The sequence below is a fragment of the Mchenga conophoros genome, linkage group LG12 (genome assembly GCF_057382185.1).
Source record: "Mchenga conophoros isolate Kocher_MC1m ecotype Shallow Benthic linkage group LG12, M_conophoros_male_GT1.1, whole genome shotgun sequence".
Lineage (NCBI taxonomy): Eukaryota > Metazoa > Chordata > Actinopteri > Cichliformes > Cichlidae > Mchenga > Mchenga conophoros.
This window is the reverse complement of record NC_140537.1, coordinates 6181412-6196852: the sequence shown is the minus strand read 5'-3', so window position 1 is coordinate 6196852 and position 15441 is coordinate 6181412. Positions and strand designations below refer to the sequence as shown.

General features: G+C 41.1%; 1 protein-coding gene across 1 annotated transcript; it reads left to right on the top strand.

Annotated features, from left to right (window-relative positions):
* The first annotated feature begins 8159 nt into the window (after positions 1–8159).
* On the top strand, positions 8160–13803 carry ch25hl3 (cholesterol 25-hydroxylase like 3). Its single transcript, XM_085293473.1, has 2 exons — positions 8160–8955; positions 12088–13803. The coding sequence occupies exons 1-2, from the start codon at positions 8516–8518 to the stop codon at positions 12461–12463; spliced, it is 816 nt and encodes a 271-aa protein (XP_085149599.1). The 5' UTR covers positions 8160–8515; the 3' UTR covers positions 12464–13803.
* The last annotated feature ends 1638 nt before the right edge of the window (positions 13804–15441 follow it).

Genomic DNA, 15441 nt, shown 5'->3' with positions numbered 1-15441 from the left:
ACAGTGTTGCCTTGAGGCAACGAATGAAAATTAACAGTTTTGCTGTATAAATAAATTTTAAAAAGTAGAACAAACATTCAAATATGCTTCTTAACATATTCATGCACATACAAGTATTTTTATATACATTTATTTCACTATAAACATGTAAAATTGTGATCTTTATCTTGCCTCCTAATGGTATGGAAGCCCGTTTCCGCCACAAAAAAAAAAAAAAAGGATCCATAACTCAAAATTTCGAGTTATTTTCTCGAAATTTCGAGTTATTATCTCGAAATTTCGACATATTAACTCAAAATTTTGAGAAAAGCAACTTGAAATTTCGAGTTAGCGCTGCCAATCAGTAATCTACGTGAATGACGTCATTTCCATGTTACCCGGAAGCTGAAGCCCTCAGCTACAAATGCTACAGCTAAGCTACCGGTATTACATCCAGTCGTGAATGCACAGATTGCTGAGTGTTTTCAGCCTGGCTTCACAAATGATGAAATCCCTGTGTTATTAGCTGAATCACATGGTGTTACTATCAGCAAACATACTTTAATTTGTTGGGATCCGTTTTTGAGTGCGCGGTCCTGCGCCATATGCTTCCGGGTAACAAGAAAGCGACCTCATTCACGTATATTTTTGATTGGCAGAGCTAACTCGAAATTTTGAGAAAAGTAACTCGAAATTTCGAGTTATGGATACTAGCTTTTTTTTATTTTTTTTAGTGGCGGAAACGGGCTTCCATAGTATGGAGATGTCGCTCGTAGTGCAGCTTGCAGAAAGTCACACCACCTTCAACTCATCATTTTATTGGAAAGAGATGTGCCCGGTAGCATTATTTGAAGAAAAAAAAAAGGTTGTTTTGTTTTGTTTTTTGAAGGGCCAGTGTAAGGCATGAACATGTGGTTTGTTGCCTCAGGGCAACGCTATGCAGCGGAGGGTTAAAGAGTCTTCTAGAATAAAAATCAAGTTTTGTGTAAGTTCCAGGGAAGGAGAAAGGAGTGACATTTAATTGCTCGATGAGGCGGGGGTGAATTACATGGGAACCACACTAATGAGGCTTTAAAATGCAGGCTCTTTTTCCCTTTTATTTTCCTTCTCTTTTTATTTTCTTTCCCCAAAAGAATCAAAGCTTAGAAACAAGTCACAATGGCTTTTATATACACAGATTTGTATTTTGAATTGAATTCCAAAGGACTGTTTGAGGAACACTTGCTTTGGAGAGGACCGCTGTTATGTCACAAAGTGTGAATGTGAAGAAGCCTCTGTGTTGTAGATTTGCTGAAGAAATGTTTAAGTAAAGCTCCATCACTACTTTATACGTGGGAGAGCATACGACGCCAGCGAGCAGAGAAGCGGAGGGAGCTGTTCTGCTGCTGGAATAACAACGAGGCCAGATCACGCTACGGTGGGGAATCAGTGGCAGCGGGACAGCGCCCTACCTCCCACGGCGAGACGGGCTGGTGCCGATTGGCGTGCTACAGGAAAGCGGCGGGCAGAATTAAGAGCTCTGCCCATCCGGGCACGCCGAAGCAGAGACACTGATAGGACGGCGAGGACGCCGCCGGGTTTCCCCTTCTGCTCTGATTGGCTGGATTTTTAACTTTTAGTGACTTTTACGCCGTGGCGGACGCCACTGGACTTTTAATGTTTGTGTTTTATTGATTTTTATTGTGTGTTTTCCCTGGCCAGGGTTGTTTTAATTCCTTTTACATTTTTAACTGTTTTTGTATAATAAATTATATTTTAGTGAGGTAATTTTTAATTCAGTCTATTCCCTTGGCTGCTCCACAGCTCTATCCGTTTTTTGTGAGGGTTTCCCTCCTTTAATAATGTCAATAATATTCACTATACACCAAATTGTTCCTCTTGACTCTATCGTGGCCATTTTTGGCCAATTGAAACCCATTATAACCACCTTTTTTGATTCCTTGTTATTGACAGTACTATAACATGCGGTTTAGGTAAAATTGCTTTTATTCTAAACTCAACACATGAAAATTGTAGTTTTTAATGTTTGTTTTTTTTTTACCAAATTACATCATTTACCCATTTTTGGCCAAGCAAGCAATTTCATGTAATATTCCGAGTTTCTAGTAGCGGCATTTGATGGCTTACCACACTCCAATGGACCAAAATAATGAAACAATTTTGACGTAGACTGGAATAAATAATGACGCATCAAACATTACATAGGCTGCAGTGAATTTCTGTGGATGCAGGCTATTGAGCTTTGAGGTTCCCAGTCAAACTTAGCTTTGAAGCACATGTTAAAAGCACTTTTACTCTTGTATTTTTCATAAAAAGATGCCATACCCAAAATAACTCTAAAAAACCAAAAACCAAAAAAGAAACCTAATTACAGGACACTTTGTAGAGTTCAAAGCTGCAGCTGCAGCACAAACAACGACAAACACTGTTTGTAAACGTGTCCTGGAGTTTCTGCAGGTGCAGACAGAGCTACTGCTGTAAGTAAGCCTAACAGCTTCCAGATCATTTATTCTGGCCATATGGCAAGAAGGTCATCACTGCTTCAAGCACTGTCTATATGATCTGGTCAGAGAGCAAGGACAGCAAGCAGTGCTCTGCCCTTGAAGAAGAGACATCTGCCCAAGATGAAGAAACTTCCTCTCCAGAAGATGAGGGGACAATCTCCAAAGAGGCTGACTGCATCACCACTGAAGATGAGTACTAGCCAGTGTGTGAATCCTCTTCTTTGGGGGAGGATTGGGGTTTGGGGGCATGGAGGTGGAGGCCGAGCAGCTGATGGAAAAGAACATAGGAGCATTTTCTGAGACCGAGGAGCCGGTGACTGAGTGGATCCCTCATGAAAGGAAAACCATGTGGGTCCCACTGAAGAGAGACTGCTCTACAATCCAGTACCCACTGGTATCAAACCAGATGTCACCCTGTATGCAGTTCCCTGCACTAGCAGCCTGAGATATACTTTTGACTTTTTTATAACAAAGGAGATCTTTTAGCTGCTGTGCACCCTTACAAACCTGCACGGGAGGCAAAGGTGTGAGGATTGGAGGATTATAGATGAAGTGGAGATGTGAGCCTAAACCAGAATAAAGCAATATATAGCATGTTGGATGACAACACTGGAAGTTCTCAGGAAGTAAAAAAGGGAAAGGGGTTCAGACTCCAACTGACGGAGGAGCTCCGAGGACAAACTCTTGGTCACTCCTCAAATGAAAACTGGCACAGGGGAAACAGGAAACAATAAACAGGGGGTGGCCATTTTTGGCCACGAACAAGCTGAGAGGGATTTTTTTGTTTTTCTGTTACTGCAAAAAAAAACAAAGATGCATAAAACTCATTGATACTTTTAATTATTGCTATGCATCTAACCTCCATCATGGTTAGAAAATAAATCAGTTTGCATGTATTATTTAGAAAAAAAAATGGGGATTTTATGCTTTTATCCCTATGTAAATCATTAAAATTATGTGATCTAACTGGTATTTAAAGGGTTACAATTATGGATTTAATTGAAATTTTGGTCTTGATGAACAGCACTGATGCTAATCTAAAAAATCAAGTCAAAAAAAGTGGAAATTTAATAAACAAGGGGTGGCCATTTTTGGCCACGAACAATCTGAGAGGGAGTTTTTATGTTTTTCTGTCACTGCACAAAAAAACAAAGATGTATAAAAGTCACTGATACTGTTAATTATTGCTATACATCTAACCTCCACCATGGGTAGATAATAAATCAGATGGCATGTTTTATTTGGGGGAAAAAATGGGGTTTTATGATTTTTTCCATTTATGAGTTCCTAGGATTATGTGATCTAACTGGTATTTAAAGGGTTAAAATTCTGAATTTGAATGAAATTTTGATTTTCATGAACAGCACAATCTAAAAAATCAAGTAAAAAAAGGTGGAAATTTTTCTTAATATATGAATTTTATAGCATTTTGTAAACGTAAACAAGGGGTGGCCATTTTTGGCCACGAACAAGCTGAGAGGGAGTTTTTATGTTTTTGCTCTCTCTGCACAAAAATAACAATCCATTATAATCAATGTTGATGAGAATCAATTACATGCCCCAGACTCTACTATTAATAATACAAGAAATTTCAGTAGCAATGCAATTATATAAAATTGCGAGATTTGAGGTTATCTTCCAGCTGGTGCAATGGACAAACAAACTGGTGTTTAAAGGGTTAAAATTTAAAAAGTAATAATTATTTTATATTTATTAACTCATTCACTGCCAGCCATTGGCAGTGAATGAGTTAAACCCATTGACTCATGCACTGCCATTGACGGCTATAGACGTCAATGGCAGTGAATGAGTTAAATAATTATAAATAATTATTATAATTATAATGTCAGGCAGAGAGGCGTGCAGTCTTACACGCCTCTCTGCAGCTTCTCTCCTCCTGCTACCCCCCCCCCCCCCCCAAAAAAAAACCCATCTCCATAGAGACTGTGTCAGCTTCCAAAAAGACAAAAAACAAACTAAAAACCAGCAACAAACAACTTAAACATAAACAATCACAAAGAAAGAACAATACAGTATCCACATCTGAACCAAAGAGTAAAACAGTGAAATGTGGATTATTAAATATTAGGTCTCTCTCCTCCAAGTCTCTGTTAGTACATGACTTAATAATTGATCAACAAATCGATTTACTCTGCCTTACAGAAACCTGGTTGCAGCAGGATGATTATGTTAGTTTAAATGAATCAACACCCCCGAGTCATTCTAACTACCAGAAATCTCGAAGCACAGGCCGAGGGGGCGGTGTGGCAGCAATTTTTCACACCAGCCTATTAATTAATGAAAGACCAAGACAGACTTTTAATTCATTTGAAAGCCTGATGCTTAACATCGTCCACCCCAGCTGTAAAACTCAGAAACCAGTCTTACCGTACTTGTTATCATCTATCGTCCACCTGGGCCTTACACAGAGTTTCTGTCTGATTTCTCAGACTTTATATCTAATTTAGTTCTGAGCTCAGATAAAATAATTATTGTGGGTGATTTTAACATCCATGTAGATGCTAAAAATGACAGCCTCAACATGGCATTTAATCTGTTATTAGACTCTATTGGCTTCTCTCAAAATGTAAAAGAACCCACCCACCACTTTAATCACACTCTAGATCTTGTTTTAACATATGGCATAGAAACTGAACATTTAACAGTGTTTCCTGAAAACCCTCTCCTGTCTGATCATTTCCTGATAACATTTACATTTACAATAATTGATTACACAGCAGTGGAGAGTAGACTTTATCAAAGTAGATGTCTTTCTGAAAGCGCTGTAACTAAGTTTAAGAATATAATCCACCCACTGTTATCATCTTCAATGCCCTGTACCAACACAGAGCAGAGTAGCTATCTGAACGCTACCCCAACAGAGGTCGATCATCTTGTTAATAATTTCACCTCCTCACTACGTACGACTCTGGATACTGTAGCTCCTGTGAAAACTAAGGTCTCAAATCAAAAGTACCTGACTCCGTGGTATAATTCTCAAACACGTACCCTAAAGCAGATGACTCGTAATCTGGAGAGGAAATGGCATGTCACAAATTTAGAAGATCATCATTTAGCCTGGAGAAATAGTTTGCTGCTGTATAAGAAAGCCCTCCGCAAAGCCAGAACATCTTACTATTCGTCACTGATTGAAGAAAATAAGAACAACCCCAGGTTTCTCTTCAGCACTGTAGCCAGGCTGACAAAAAGTCAGAGCTCTTTTGAGCCAAACATCCCTTTAACGTTAACTAGTAATGACTTCATGAACTTCTTCACAAATAAAATTTTTATCATTAGAGAAAAAATTACCAATAATCATCCCACAGATGTAATATTATCTACAGCTACTCTTAGTACCATTGATGTTAAGTTAGACTCTTTTTCTCCAATTGATCTTTCTGTGTTAACTTCAATAATTACTTCCTCCAAACCATCAACGTGTCTTTTAGACCCCATTCCTACAAAACTGCTCAAAGAAGTCCTGCCATTAATTAATTCTTCGATCTTAAATATGATCAACCTATCTCTAATAATCGGCTATGTACCACAGGCCTTCAAGCTGGCTGTAGTTAAACCTTTACTCAAAAAGCCATCTCTAGACCCAGCAGTCTTAGCTAATTATAGGCCAATCTCCAACCTTCCTTTCATATCAAAAATCCTTGAAAGAGTAGTTGTCAAACAGCTAACAGATCATCTGCAGAGGAATGGCTTATTTGAAGAGTTTCAGTCAGATTTCAGAGCTCATCACAGCACAGAAACAGCTTTAGTGAAGGTTACAAATGATCTTCTTATGGCCTCTGACAGTGGACTCATCTCTGTGCTTGTCCTGCTAGACCTTAGTGCAGCATTCGATACTGTTGACCATAATATTCTAATAGAGCGATTAGAACATGCTGTAGGTATTACAGGTACTGTGCTGCAGTGGTTTGTATCATATCTATCTAATAGACTCCAGTTTGTGCATGTAAATGGAGAGTCCTCTTCACACACTGAGGTTAATGATGGAGTTCCACAGGGTTCAGTGCTAGGACCAATTCTGTTTACATTATACATGCTTCCCTTAGGCAGTATCATTAGAAGACATAGCATACATTCTCACTGCTATGCAGATGACACACAGCTCTATCTATCCATGAAGCCAGATAACACACATCAATTAGTTAAAGTGCAGGAATGTCTTAAAGACATAAAGACCTGGATGGCCGCTAACTTTCTGCTTCTTAATTCAGATAAAACTGAGGTTATTGTACTCGGCCCTGAAAAGCCTAGAAATATGGTATCTAAGCAGATTCTTACTCTGGATGGCATTACCTTGGCCTCCAGTAACGCTGTGAGGAACTTTGGAGTCATTTTTGACCAGGACATGTCCTTCAATGCACATATTGAACAAATATGTAAGACTGCTTTCCTCCATTTGCGCAACATCTCTAAAATTAGAAATATCCTGGCTCAGAGTGACGCTGAAAAACTAGTTCATGCATTTATTACTTCCAGGCTGGACGACTGTAATTCATTATTATCAGGATGTCCAAAAAACTCACTGAAAAGCCTTCAGCTAATCCAAAATGCTGCAGCAAGAGTCCTGACAGGGACTAGAAAGAGAGAGCATATTTCTCCTGTTTTGGCTTCCCTTCGTTGGCTTCCTGTTAAATCCAGAATTGAATTCAAAATCCTGCTCCTCACATACAAGGTCTTAAATAATCAGGCCCCATCTTATCTTAATGACCTTGTAGTACCATATCACCCTATTAGAGCACTTCGCTCTCGCTCTGCAGGCCTACTTGTTGTTCCTAGAGTAATTAAAAGTAGAATGGGAGGCAGAGCCTTCAGTTTTCAGGCCCCTCTTCTGTGGAACCAGCTTCCAGTTTGGATTCGGGAGACAGACACTATCTCTACTTTCAAGATTAGGCTTAAAACTTTCCTTTTTGCTAAAGCATATAGTTAGGGCTGGACCAGGTGACCCTGAATCCTCCCTTAGTTATGCTGCAATAGACGTAGGCTGCCGGGGATTCCCATGATGCATTGAGTTTTTCCTTTCCAGTCACCTTTCTCACTCACTATGTGTTAACAGACCTCTCTGCATTGAATCATATCTGTTATTAACCTCTGTCTCTCTTCCACAGCATGTCTTTTATCCTGTCTTCCTTCTCTCACCCCAACCGGTCGCAGCAGATGGCCCCGCCCCTCCCTGAGCCTGGTTCTGCCGGAGGTTTCTTCCTGTTAAAAGGGAGTTTTTCCTTCCCACTGTCGCCAAAGTGCTTGCTCATAGGGGGTCATATGATTGTTGGGTTTTTCTCTGTATCTATGAAGCGCCTTGAGGCGACTTTTGTTGTGATTTGGCGCTATATAAATAAAATTGAATTGAATTGAATTGAATTGAATTGAATTTTAAAAAGAAATGAAGTTACTTAAAAGCTTTATGCAGAAAAAATGGCAAAAAACAAAACAAAACATAAAAATAATAAAAATTACAGACCTAATCTGTTGGTGGCCACTTTTGGCCACGAACAAGCTGAAAGGGTAGTGATTTTGAACAAGCCCAGAATAACACATATGTTAAATCAAAATCACATTCCACCGTTACATAAAGCACCTCAAGTCTAAATATGCGTAACGAGAACACGCTCTTGAGAAGGTATGAAAAAAGGAAAAACAAGAAAATAAATCGTTTTTATTCCTGTCGGTGCACATTTATAGACCCTGAGAGCCATGTGCGCACAGTGAAGCCACCAGCAGCCACCGCAGCGGGCGTCATCGGAGGAGTGGATGGCTGGGAAAAAAAGAAAAAGTGACAGTCCTGTCTCAGAATTCCCCTTTAATCCCAGCACTGAAATCTGAGGATTTACTTCACCTTTTCACAAGAAACGAAGCTCCACCCACAGCATCGTGTCTCTCCCTGTGGAGCAGCTCTAAGTTACTTCTCCGGGAAGAAAAACATTTAAAGGAGGATACAGATCCTTTTAGAGCATCTGGTCAAAACGGCCGCACGCATGAGAGGATGTAGAGGACGAGACTATGGTTAGAAGGTCGTGATGGTCGTACCCTGCACTGAGTATGGAGAGGCACAGGCGCCTGTCCTCCTGGGGCTGTGGGAGTATGTGAAGAGCGGACAGGAGGACGTGCTCCGCTCACCGTTCCTGCCCGCGTCTTTTGCGTTCCTGGCGCACGTGCTGCTCTGCGTACCTTTCCTCGCGCTGGATGCGCTGGGGAGCGTCTGTCAGCGGGTTCGGTCATGGAGGATGACCGCGGGCTCGGGTCCGCCGCCGTCTCTGAGCCGATGGTTAGAGTGTTTCTGCAGGGTTTTGTATAAATACGTGACCGTGGTCCTGCCCGTCACTGCGCTCTTCAACACCCTAATAAACCTCAAGTTACCTGATGTGGCCCCCAGCTGCTGGCAGCTCTGCGTGGAGGTGGTGGCATGCCTGCTGCTTTTTGACATGCTCTTCTTCATGTGGCACTACGTCATGCACAGGTGAGCAGCACGCGCATTTGTTGGGCTTCCTTCCTCCCCCAACATGAACCCGGGTTTAAAAGAAGACATTCGGTCCAGCGGGCTGCTTGTGAGGTCCTGAGGGTTTGTCTGCACCAGTCTGCTGCTGCTTAACGCTTTAATTATTTTTGAAATGTGCTTTACACAGAAATGATAACATTTGGCATCCCTTCACAAAACACACACACCTATTGTAACCTGACAGACACATGTTTTTTTTTATTAGACAAGAATCAAATAAAACATAACAGCTCCGTCCCGAGGGAAGAAGCTGAAAATTCACCCTATAGAGGACGGGAACCATTTTTAATAATTGATAAAGCCATCCTTACCTGTTTAGAGTACAGGGAGGCTAAACATGGCTGTGACTCACCTATCAGACGACTGGACCATCTCACTATCTGATTCAGTGAGTTTTCCTCTGTAACAGAGGTCTGACCGAACCATGGCACCAAACAAAAGATAAAACGGACTCAATACAAGAACGATAAAACAAAGTTCAAATTGTTCAATGTGGAAACGAGCAAGTTTCCTGAGGCAGTAAAGGTGCTGGTGACCCTTTTTGCAGACCGATTTGCAATTTTAATCATAATTCAGTTTTACGTTTATTACGGTCCTGAGATATTTATATGATTGCACTTGCTCTATTTTCTGACCTTTTAAACAGCAGACCAGAGAGAAAACAAGAGAGTCCGCTGCTGATACTTGTTACGCATGTACATTTTAAGGACTGATTTCGGGTTTTTTGTCCTACAAAGGATTTTCTTGCGTTAGAAAGAATGTAAACCACTTCGCCAGAAGTGTCAAGCATGAACTCCAGCTTCCCAGTAACAGTATCTTTATTCACATCATTCCAATATAAAATCAGTGTTGGGTTCCTGATCTTTGCCCTTGATAAATCACTTGTGCGGCTAATAGCTGTAACACTGGCTCTAACAGTGCCAGTTAAAGTACCAGTAGCACTCGTTTTCTGTTTTTGTCTGTAGATATTATATAATTCTGACTTCTGAGAACTTTCCAGCAGAGGCGGAGCCAGACATTTGAAACACCAGGGGCTTAGCCCTAAAGGGTAGTATGCATGTGGGATTTTTTTTTTTTTTTTTTTTGGGGGGGGGGGGGGGGGTAGAAATGACTGAAAGATTAATTGGCTCTGTTTTGAGTTTTGTTCAAAAAGAAATGACTTCATATAGGGAAAAATATATATCACATGTGCAGGACACCTTAAACTAGTTTTTTAATTAAGCAGCAAGGCAGAACAAAATCAGGGCTGCATCAGGACACGAGGACTAAACCCCAATTCAACCAGACCCAAAACTGATCCGGAATTAAAACAGGACTACAACAGTTCAAAATCAGGACTACTGAGCACTTAACTAAGACAGAACCAGAATCAGAACTAGATGATAGTAGCACTAAAAATCTTCATAGACCCGCACTACACTTATTTTTTAATTCTACCAAAGTCCACTATTTAGATTGAGAAAAGTTTATATAATTATTTATCCTTGTTGTGCAAACAAGCCTGCATAACTTAATAAATGTAGAATTTGAAAAATAGCAAACCTAAAAAGAAACACTAGGTACGAGATACATGAGTACCTATGATACGGTGATACTTTTGGTAAACAACCATTTGACTAACATGTGTGTCTCACCTGCTCTTGTTCATCTCTGTTCTGTCCTCATTCTCCTCTCTCTCCCTCTCTGTTCCTCTCTCTCCCTCTTTGTGCTGACAATCATCAAATATACAGTTGAAACCAGATATTTACACACTCTTCAGATCAAAACACAAACACTTTTTTAATTGTAACCTCAAATCAGACTAAATGTTTATTTTTTTAGATTGATAAATATAAAAAACATATTTGTTAACTTTAAGAGTAAAGAGAGAAACTGTCTGTATTTCTTAATTTTAAATGGCACCAAATTGTATTCAAACTTGAGCCACACTTATGGAGCTCCACAGTTCTCTTCCTGGTGTTTTGGTTGACATCTCTTAATTTTCCCATGTCAAAGAAACAGGCTCTGTGTTTTGCCTTATATGCATCCACAGCTGTGCCACCAATTTACTCACATGGACTCTACGAACCTATCAGAAGCTTCTTCAGCTCAGAATGGAATCGTCTGGAGTTTTCTTGTTAATTAACAATAAACTTAGTGTACATGTACTCCTAAATTTGATGAAAGTGATAAAAAAATAGACAGCTCTGTCTCTCTTTATTCTGACATTTAACTAATCCAAAAGATATTTCAATATTTATTTATCCAAAAACAAAACAAGTTTACTCTAAATTGATGTTCTTGTATTTTCCATAAAGTGTATGTAAATATCTGGTTTCAACTGTGGATATACTGCTGTGTATTGAAGTTCCTCTTGTTTTGCATAGAAATATACTGAACAACATACAAAGCATAATATATAAAATACTACCAGAGTTTTTTCTTTGAAAGAAGCTCCTTATGTCCATTCTTGTATATCAGTACATTACTGAAACCGATTTATTTAGCCGTGGAGGGTAACAACTGAAAATATGAAATAAACACACGTGTAAGCTAAGACTCTCTAAAGAAACAGCATTGTTGTTGTTCGGCTTTTCATTTCGCCATTTGTTGATTCACTTGAAGAGCAAGTAACGTAATATGGGTCAAGTGATCAGTTTAACATCAATCTTTCGTGATACACCGTCATATTTACATTATTTGTACAGGATGAATGATTTGCTTTGGTACCTGGTCAAACTTCAGTTCTCCTCTGTCTGCCTGGCTCTGTTTCTCCAACAGCGCACTCGCAGGCAGCAGCTCCCCCGCTTAGTGCCTGAGCTCGGATCATACTAATATTAGGGGGGATTTACGCACAGTCGTAAATTCACATAGTGCACAGTGTGCACTATGTGCTTTGAATATTGTGCGTATTTTTTTGCTTTATACAGTTGTCAGCCAGGCATCTAACTATGAAAAAATTACACTCCAAAAGACCCCGGGCTTCTGACAAAACAACCCGGGCTTAAGCCCAGCATGCCACCCCCCCACCCCCCTGCTCCACCACTGCTTTCCAGTAATTTTCCATTACAGCACCACTGTAACCATAATCGGTGTGTGGGTTTTCATCCTTAGAGTTTCCTGGCTGTACCGCAACATCCACCAGATGCACCACCAGCACCACACTCCCTTCGCTCTGGCAGCTCAGGACTGCAGCTCGGCCGAGCTGTTGTCTCTACTGTTGCTGTCTCTGAGCAGCGCCTGGATGGTGGGATGTCACCCTCTCAGCGAGGCCCTCTTCCACCTCATCAACACCTGGCTTGCCGTGGAGGACCACTGCGGCTACGACCTGCCCTGGGCTCTGCACAGACTGCTGCCCTGTCTGGGAGGAGCCCCCCACCACCACGCACACCACAGTTTGCAAATCATAAATTACGCCCCTCTCTTCACGCACTGGGACCACCTCTTTGGGACGTATCGCGCATCGGTGCTGAATTCACGTCCACAGTGACAAGCCTGTTGCATTTTTTTTTTCTCAGATTCAATGAAGGATGTTATCTTTTGGCTGATGTTAACGTGTAATCTCACTATTCGCTCATTTATTACTACACATGTCGCAATCAATAATACAATACAATCACAACTGATACTTTATGTATGTAACCACTGTATCGTAGGCTGTAAGTGAAGACCCCCAGCATTTTCACCTTTGTCGCCAGAGCTTTCAGGGACTGTCAGAGACTGGAGCTGATTGTGAAACTAAGCACCACCGGATGCTGACTGCTCCAGCCGGTGTACCCTGATTCATCCTTCTTTATGACTCAATCACATACAAAATGAGCTGGGTCAGTAAAGTCATCAAGAAAGCATTTGCTCTGGTTACAGAGCAATGGAGCCAAAGACTGTTTACAGACACTGTGCCATGCAACTACAAGTCTTTATGCAACAAGAGGAGCCTGCCCCCTGCTGGCTTGTTTCAGAACTTATAAACTGAGCTATGGACAGGAAATCAGATCACCTTTACCTTGGGGAATAAAACAATGAGCCATTGTAGTTATGCTGAAGCGAGACATGTTTCATGCAACTGAAAATGCACCCCACCCCCACATATTCTCATAAACTCAGAGTGACTTTGTTACTTTGGAGGAGTGAATCCGAAACAAAGACCTGTTTATACAACCCAGTACAGTGAATCTCATTTTACAGTTCATCAGTTTAATACTTTAAGCTCGGGCTTTTTAATGTGGCCAGTATATTGTTATTGTACAGCGGATAACAATCACGGCGAGGAGATCTGGACACATTTCAGATCCCCCACATCCAAAACAGAAAACTTAATTAAAAACTAAACTGAAACAAGTAAACCAGTCCAGGCAGAGCAAATTCAAGTGCAAGCTTTGTTTTTTGAACTCTAAATGCATTTAGACTGAAAATCTTTAGACAGATCAGCTATTTTGTGAGGAAAAGGTATATATTTTAAGTAGGCTTAGTTAGACACCTATATATTTTATTTTTCCTGTTACATTCAGGACCTGTTTATGAGTGATTGTAAAGTTGTGTTGGAAATCTGCCCGACTGCTGTAGTGAATGAAAGCAGGACACAGACCGGGGTTTTTTTGCCTCAGGCTCATGTTTCCACCGTGCTGCTGCGGTTAGTCATTTGTATAGCACATTTTGAGCCTTTCAGTAATCAGTTATATGCTCTGCTAACACGGTTCCTTGGTGCCTACAGTGGGGCAAAAAAGTATTTAGTCAGCCACCGATTGTGCAAGTTCCCCCACTTAAAATGATGACAGAGGTCAGTAATTTGCACCAGAGGTACACTTCAACTGTGAGAGACAGAATGTGAAAAAAAAATCCATGAATTCACATGGTAGGATTTGTAAAGAATTTATTCGTAAATTAGGGTGGAAAATAAGTATTTGGTCACCTCAAACAAGGAAAATCTCTGGCTCTCACAGACCTGTAACGTCTTCTGTAAGAAGCTTTTCTGTCCCCCACTCGTTACCTGTATGAATGGCACCTGTTTGAACTCATCATCTGTATAAAAGACACCTGTCCACAGCCTCAAACAGTCAGACTCCAAACTCCGCCATGGCCAAGACCAAAGAGCTTTCGAAGGACACCAGGAAAAGTATTGTAGACCTGCACCAGACTGGGAAGAGTGAATCTACAATAGGCAAGCAGCTTGGTGTGAAAAAATCAACTGTGGGAGCAATCATCAGAAAATGGAAGACATACAAGACCACTGATAATCTCCCTCGATCTGGGGCTCCACGCAAGATCTCATCCCGTGGGGTCAAAATGATCATGAGAACGGTGAGCAAAGATCCCAGAACCACACGGGGGGACCTGGTGAATGACCTGCAGAGAGCTGGGACCAAAGTAACAAAGCTCACCATCAGTAACACACTACAACGGCAGGGAATCAAATCCCGCAGCCAGACGTGTTCCGCTGCTGAAGCCAGTGCATGTCCAGGCCCGTCTGAAGTTTGCCAGAGAGCACATGGATGATACAGCAGAGGATTGGGAGAATGTCATGTGGTCAGATGAAACCAAAGTAGAACTTTTTGGTATAAACTCAACTCGTCGTGTTTGGAGGAAGAAGAATACTGAGTTGCATCCCAAGAACACCATACCTACTGTGAAGCATGGGGGTGGAAACATCATGCTATGGGGCTGTTTTTCTGCCAAGGGGACAGGACGACTGATCCGTGTTAAGGACAGAATGAATGGGGCCATGTATCGTGAGATTTTGAGCCAAAACCTCCTTCCATCAGTGAGAACTTTGAAGATGGAACGAGGCTGGGTCTTCCAACATGACAATGATCCAAAACACACCGCCCGGGCAACAAAGGAGTGGCTCCGTAAGAAGCATTTGAAAGTCCTGGAGTGGCCTAGCCAGTCTCCAGACCTCAACCCCATAGAAAATCTGTGGCGGGAGTTGAAAGTCCGTGTTGCTCGGCGACAGCCCCAAAACATCACTGCTCTCGAGAAGATCTGCATGGAGGAATGGGCCAAAATACCAGCTACTGTGTGTGCAAACCTGGTAAAGACCTATAGTAAACGTTTGACCTCTGTTATTGCCAACAAAGGTTATGTTACAAAGTATTGAGTTGTATTTTTGTTATTGACCAAATACTTATTTTCCACCCTGATTTACCAATAAATTCTTTACAAATCCTACCATGTGGATTCATGGATTTTTTTTTTTCACATTCTGTCTCTCACAGTTGAAGTGTACCTCTGGTGCAAATTACTGACCTCTGTCATCATTTTAGGTGGGGGAACTTGCACAATCGGTGGCTGACTAAATACTTTTTTGCCCCACTGTAGAAGAAAGGTCTGTTTTTTCCATGGTTTCTGCAGTTGCAATTTTCAGCTGGCATCATGTCACCAGCTACCTGAGGATCCTTTACATATAACAAATAGAGAGTTTGTCAAGACTCTTGCATTTCACAGCAGTGTTAAGTCTAGCCATTATTTATG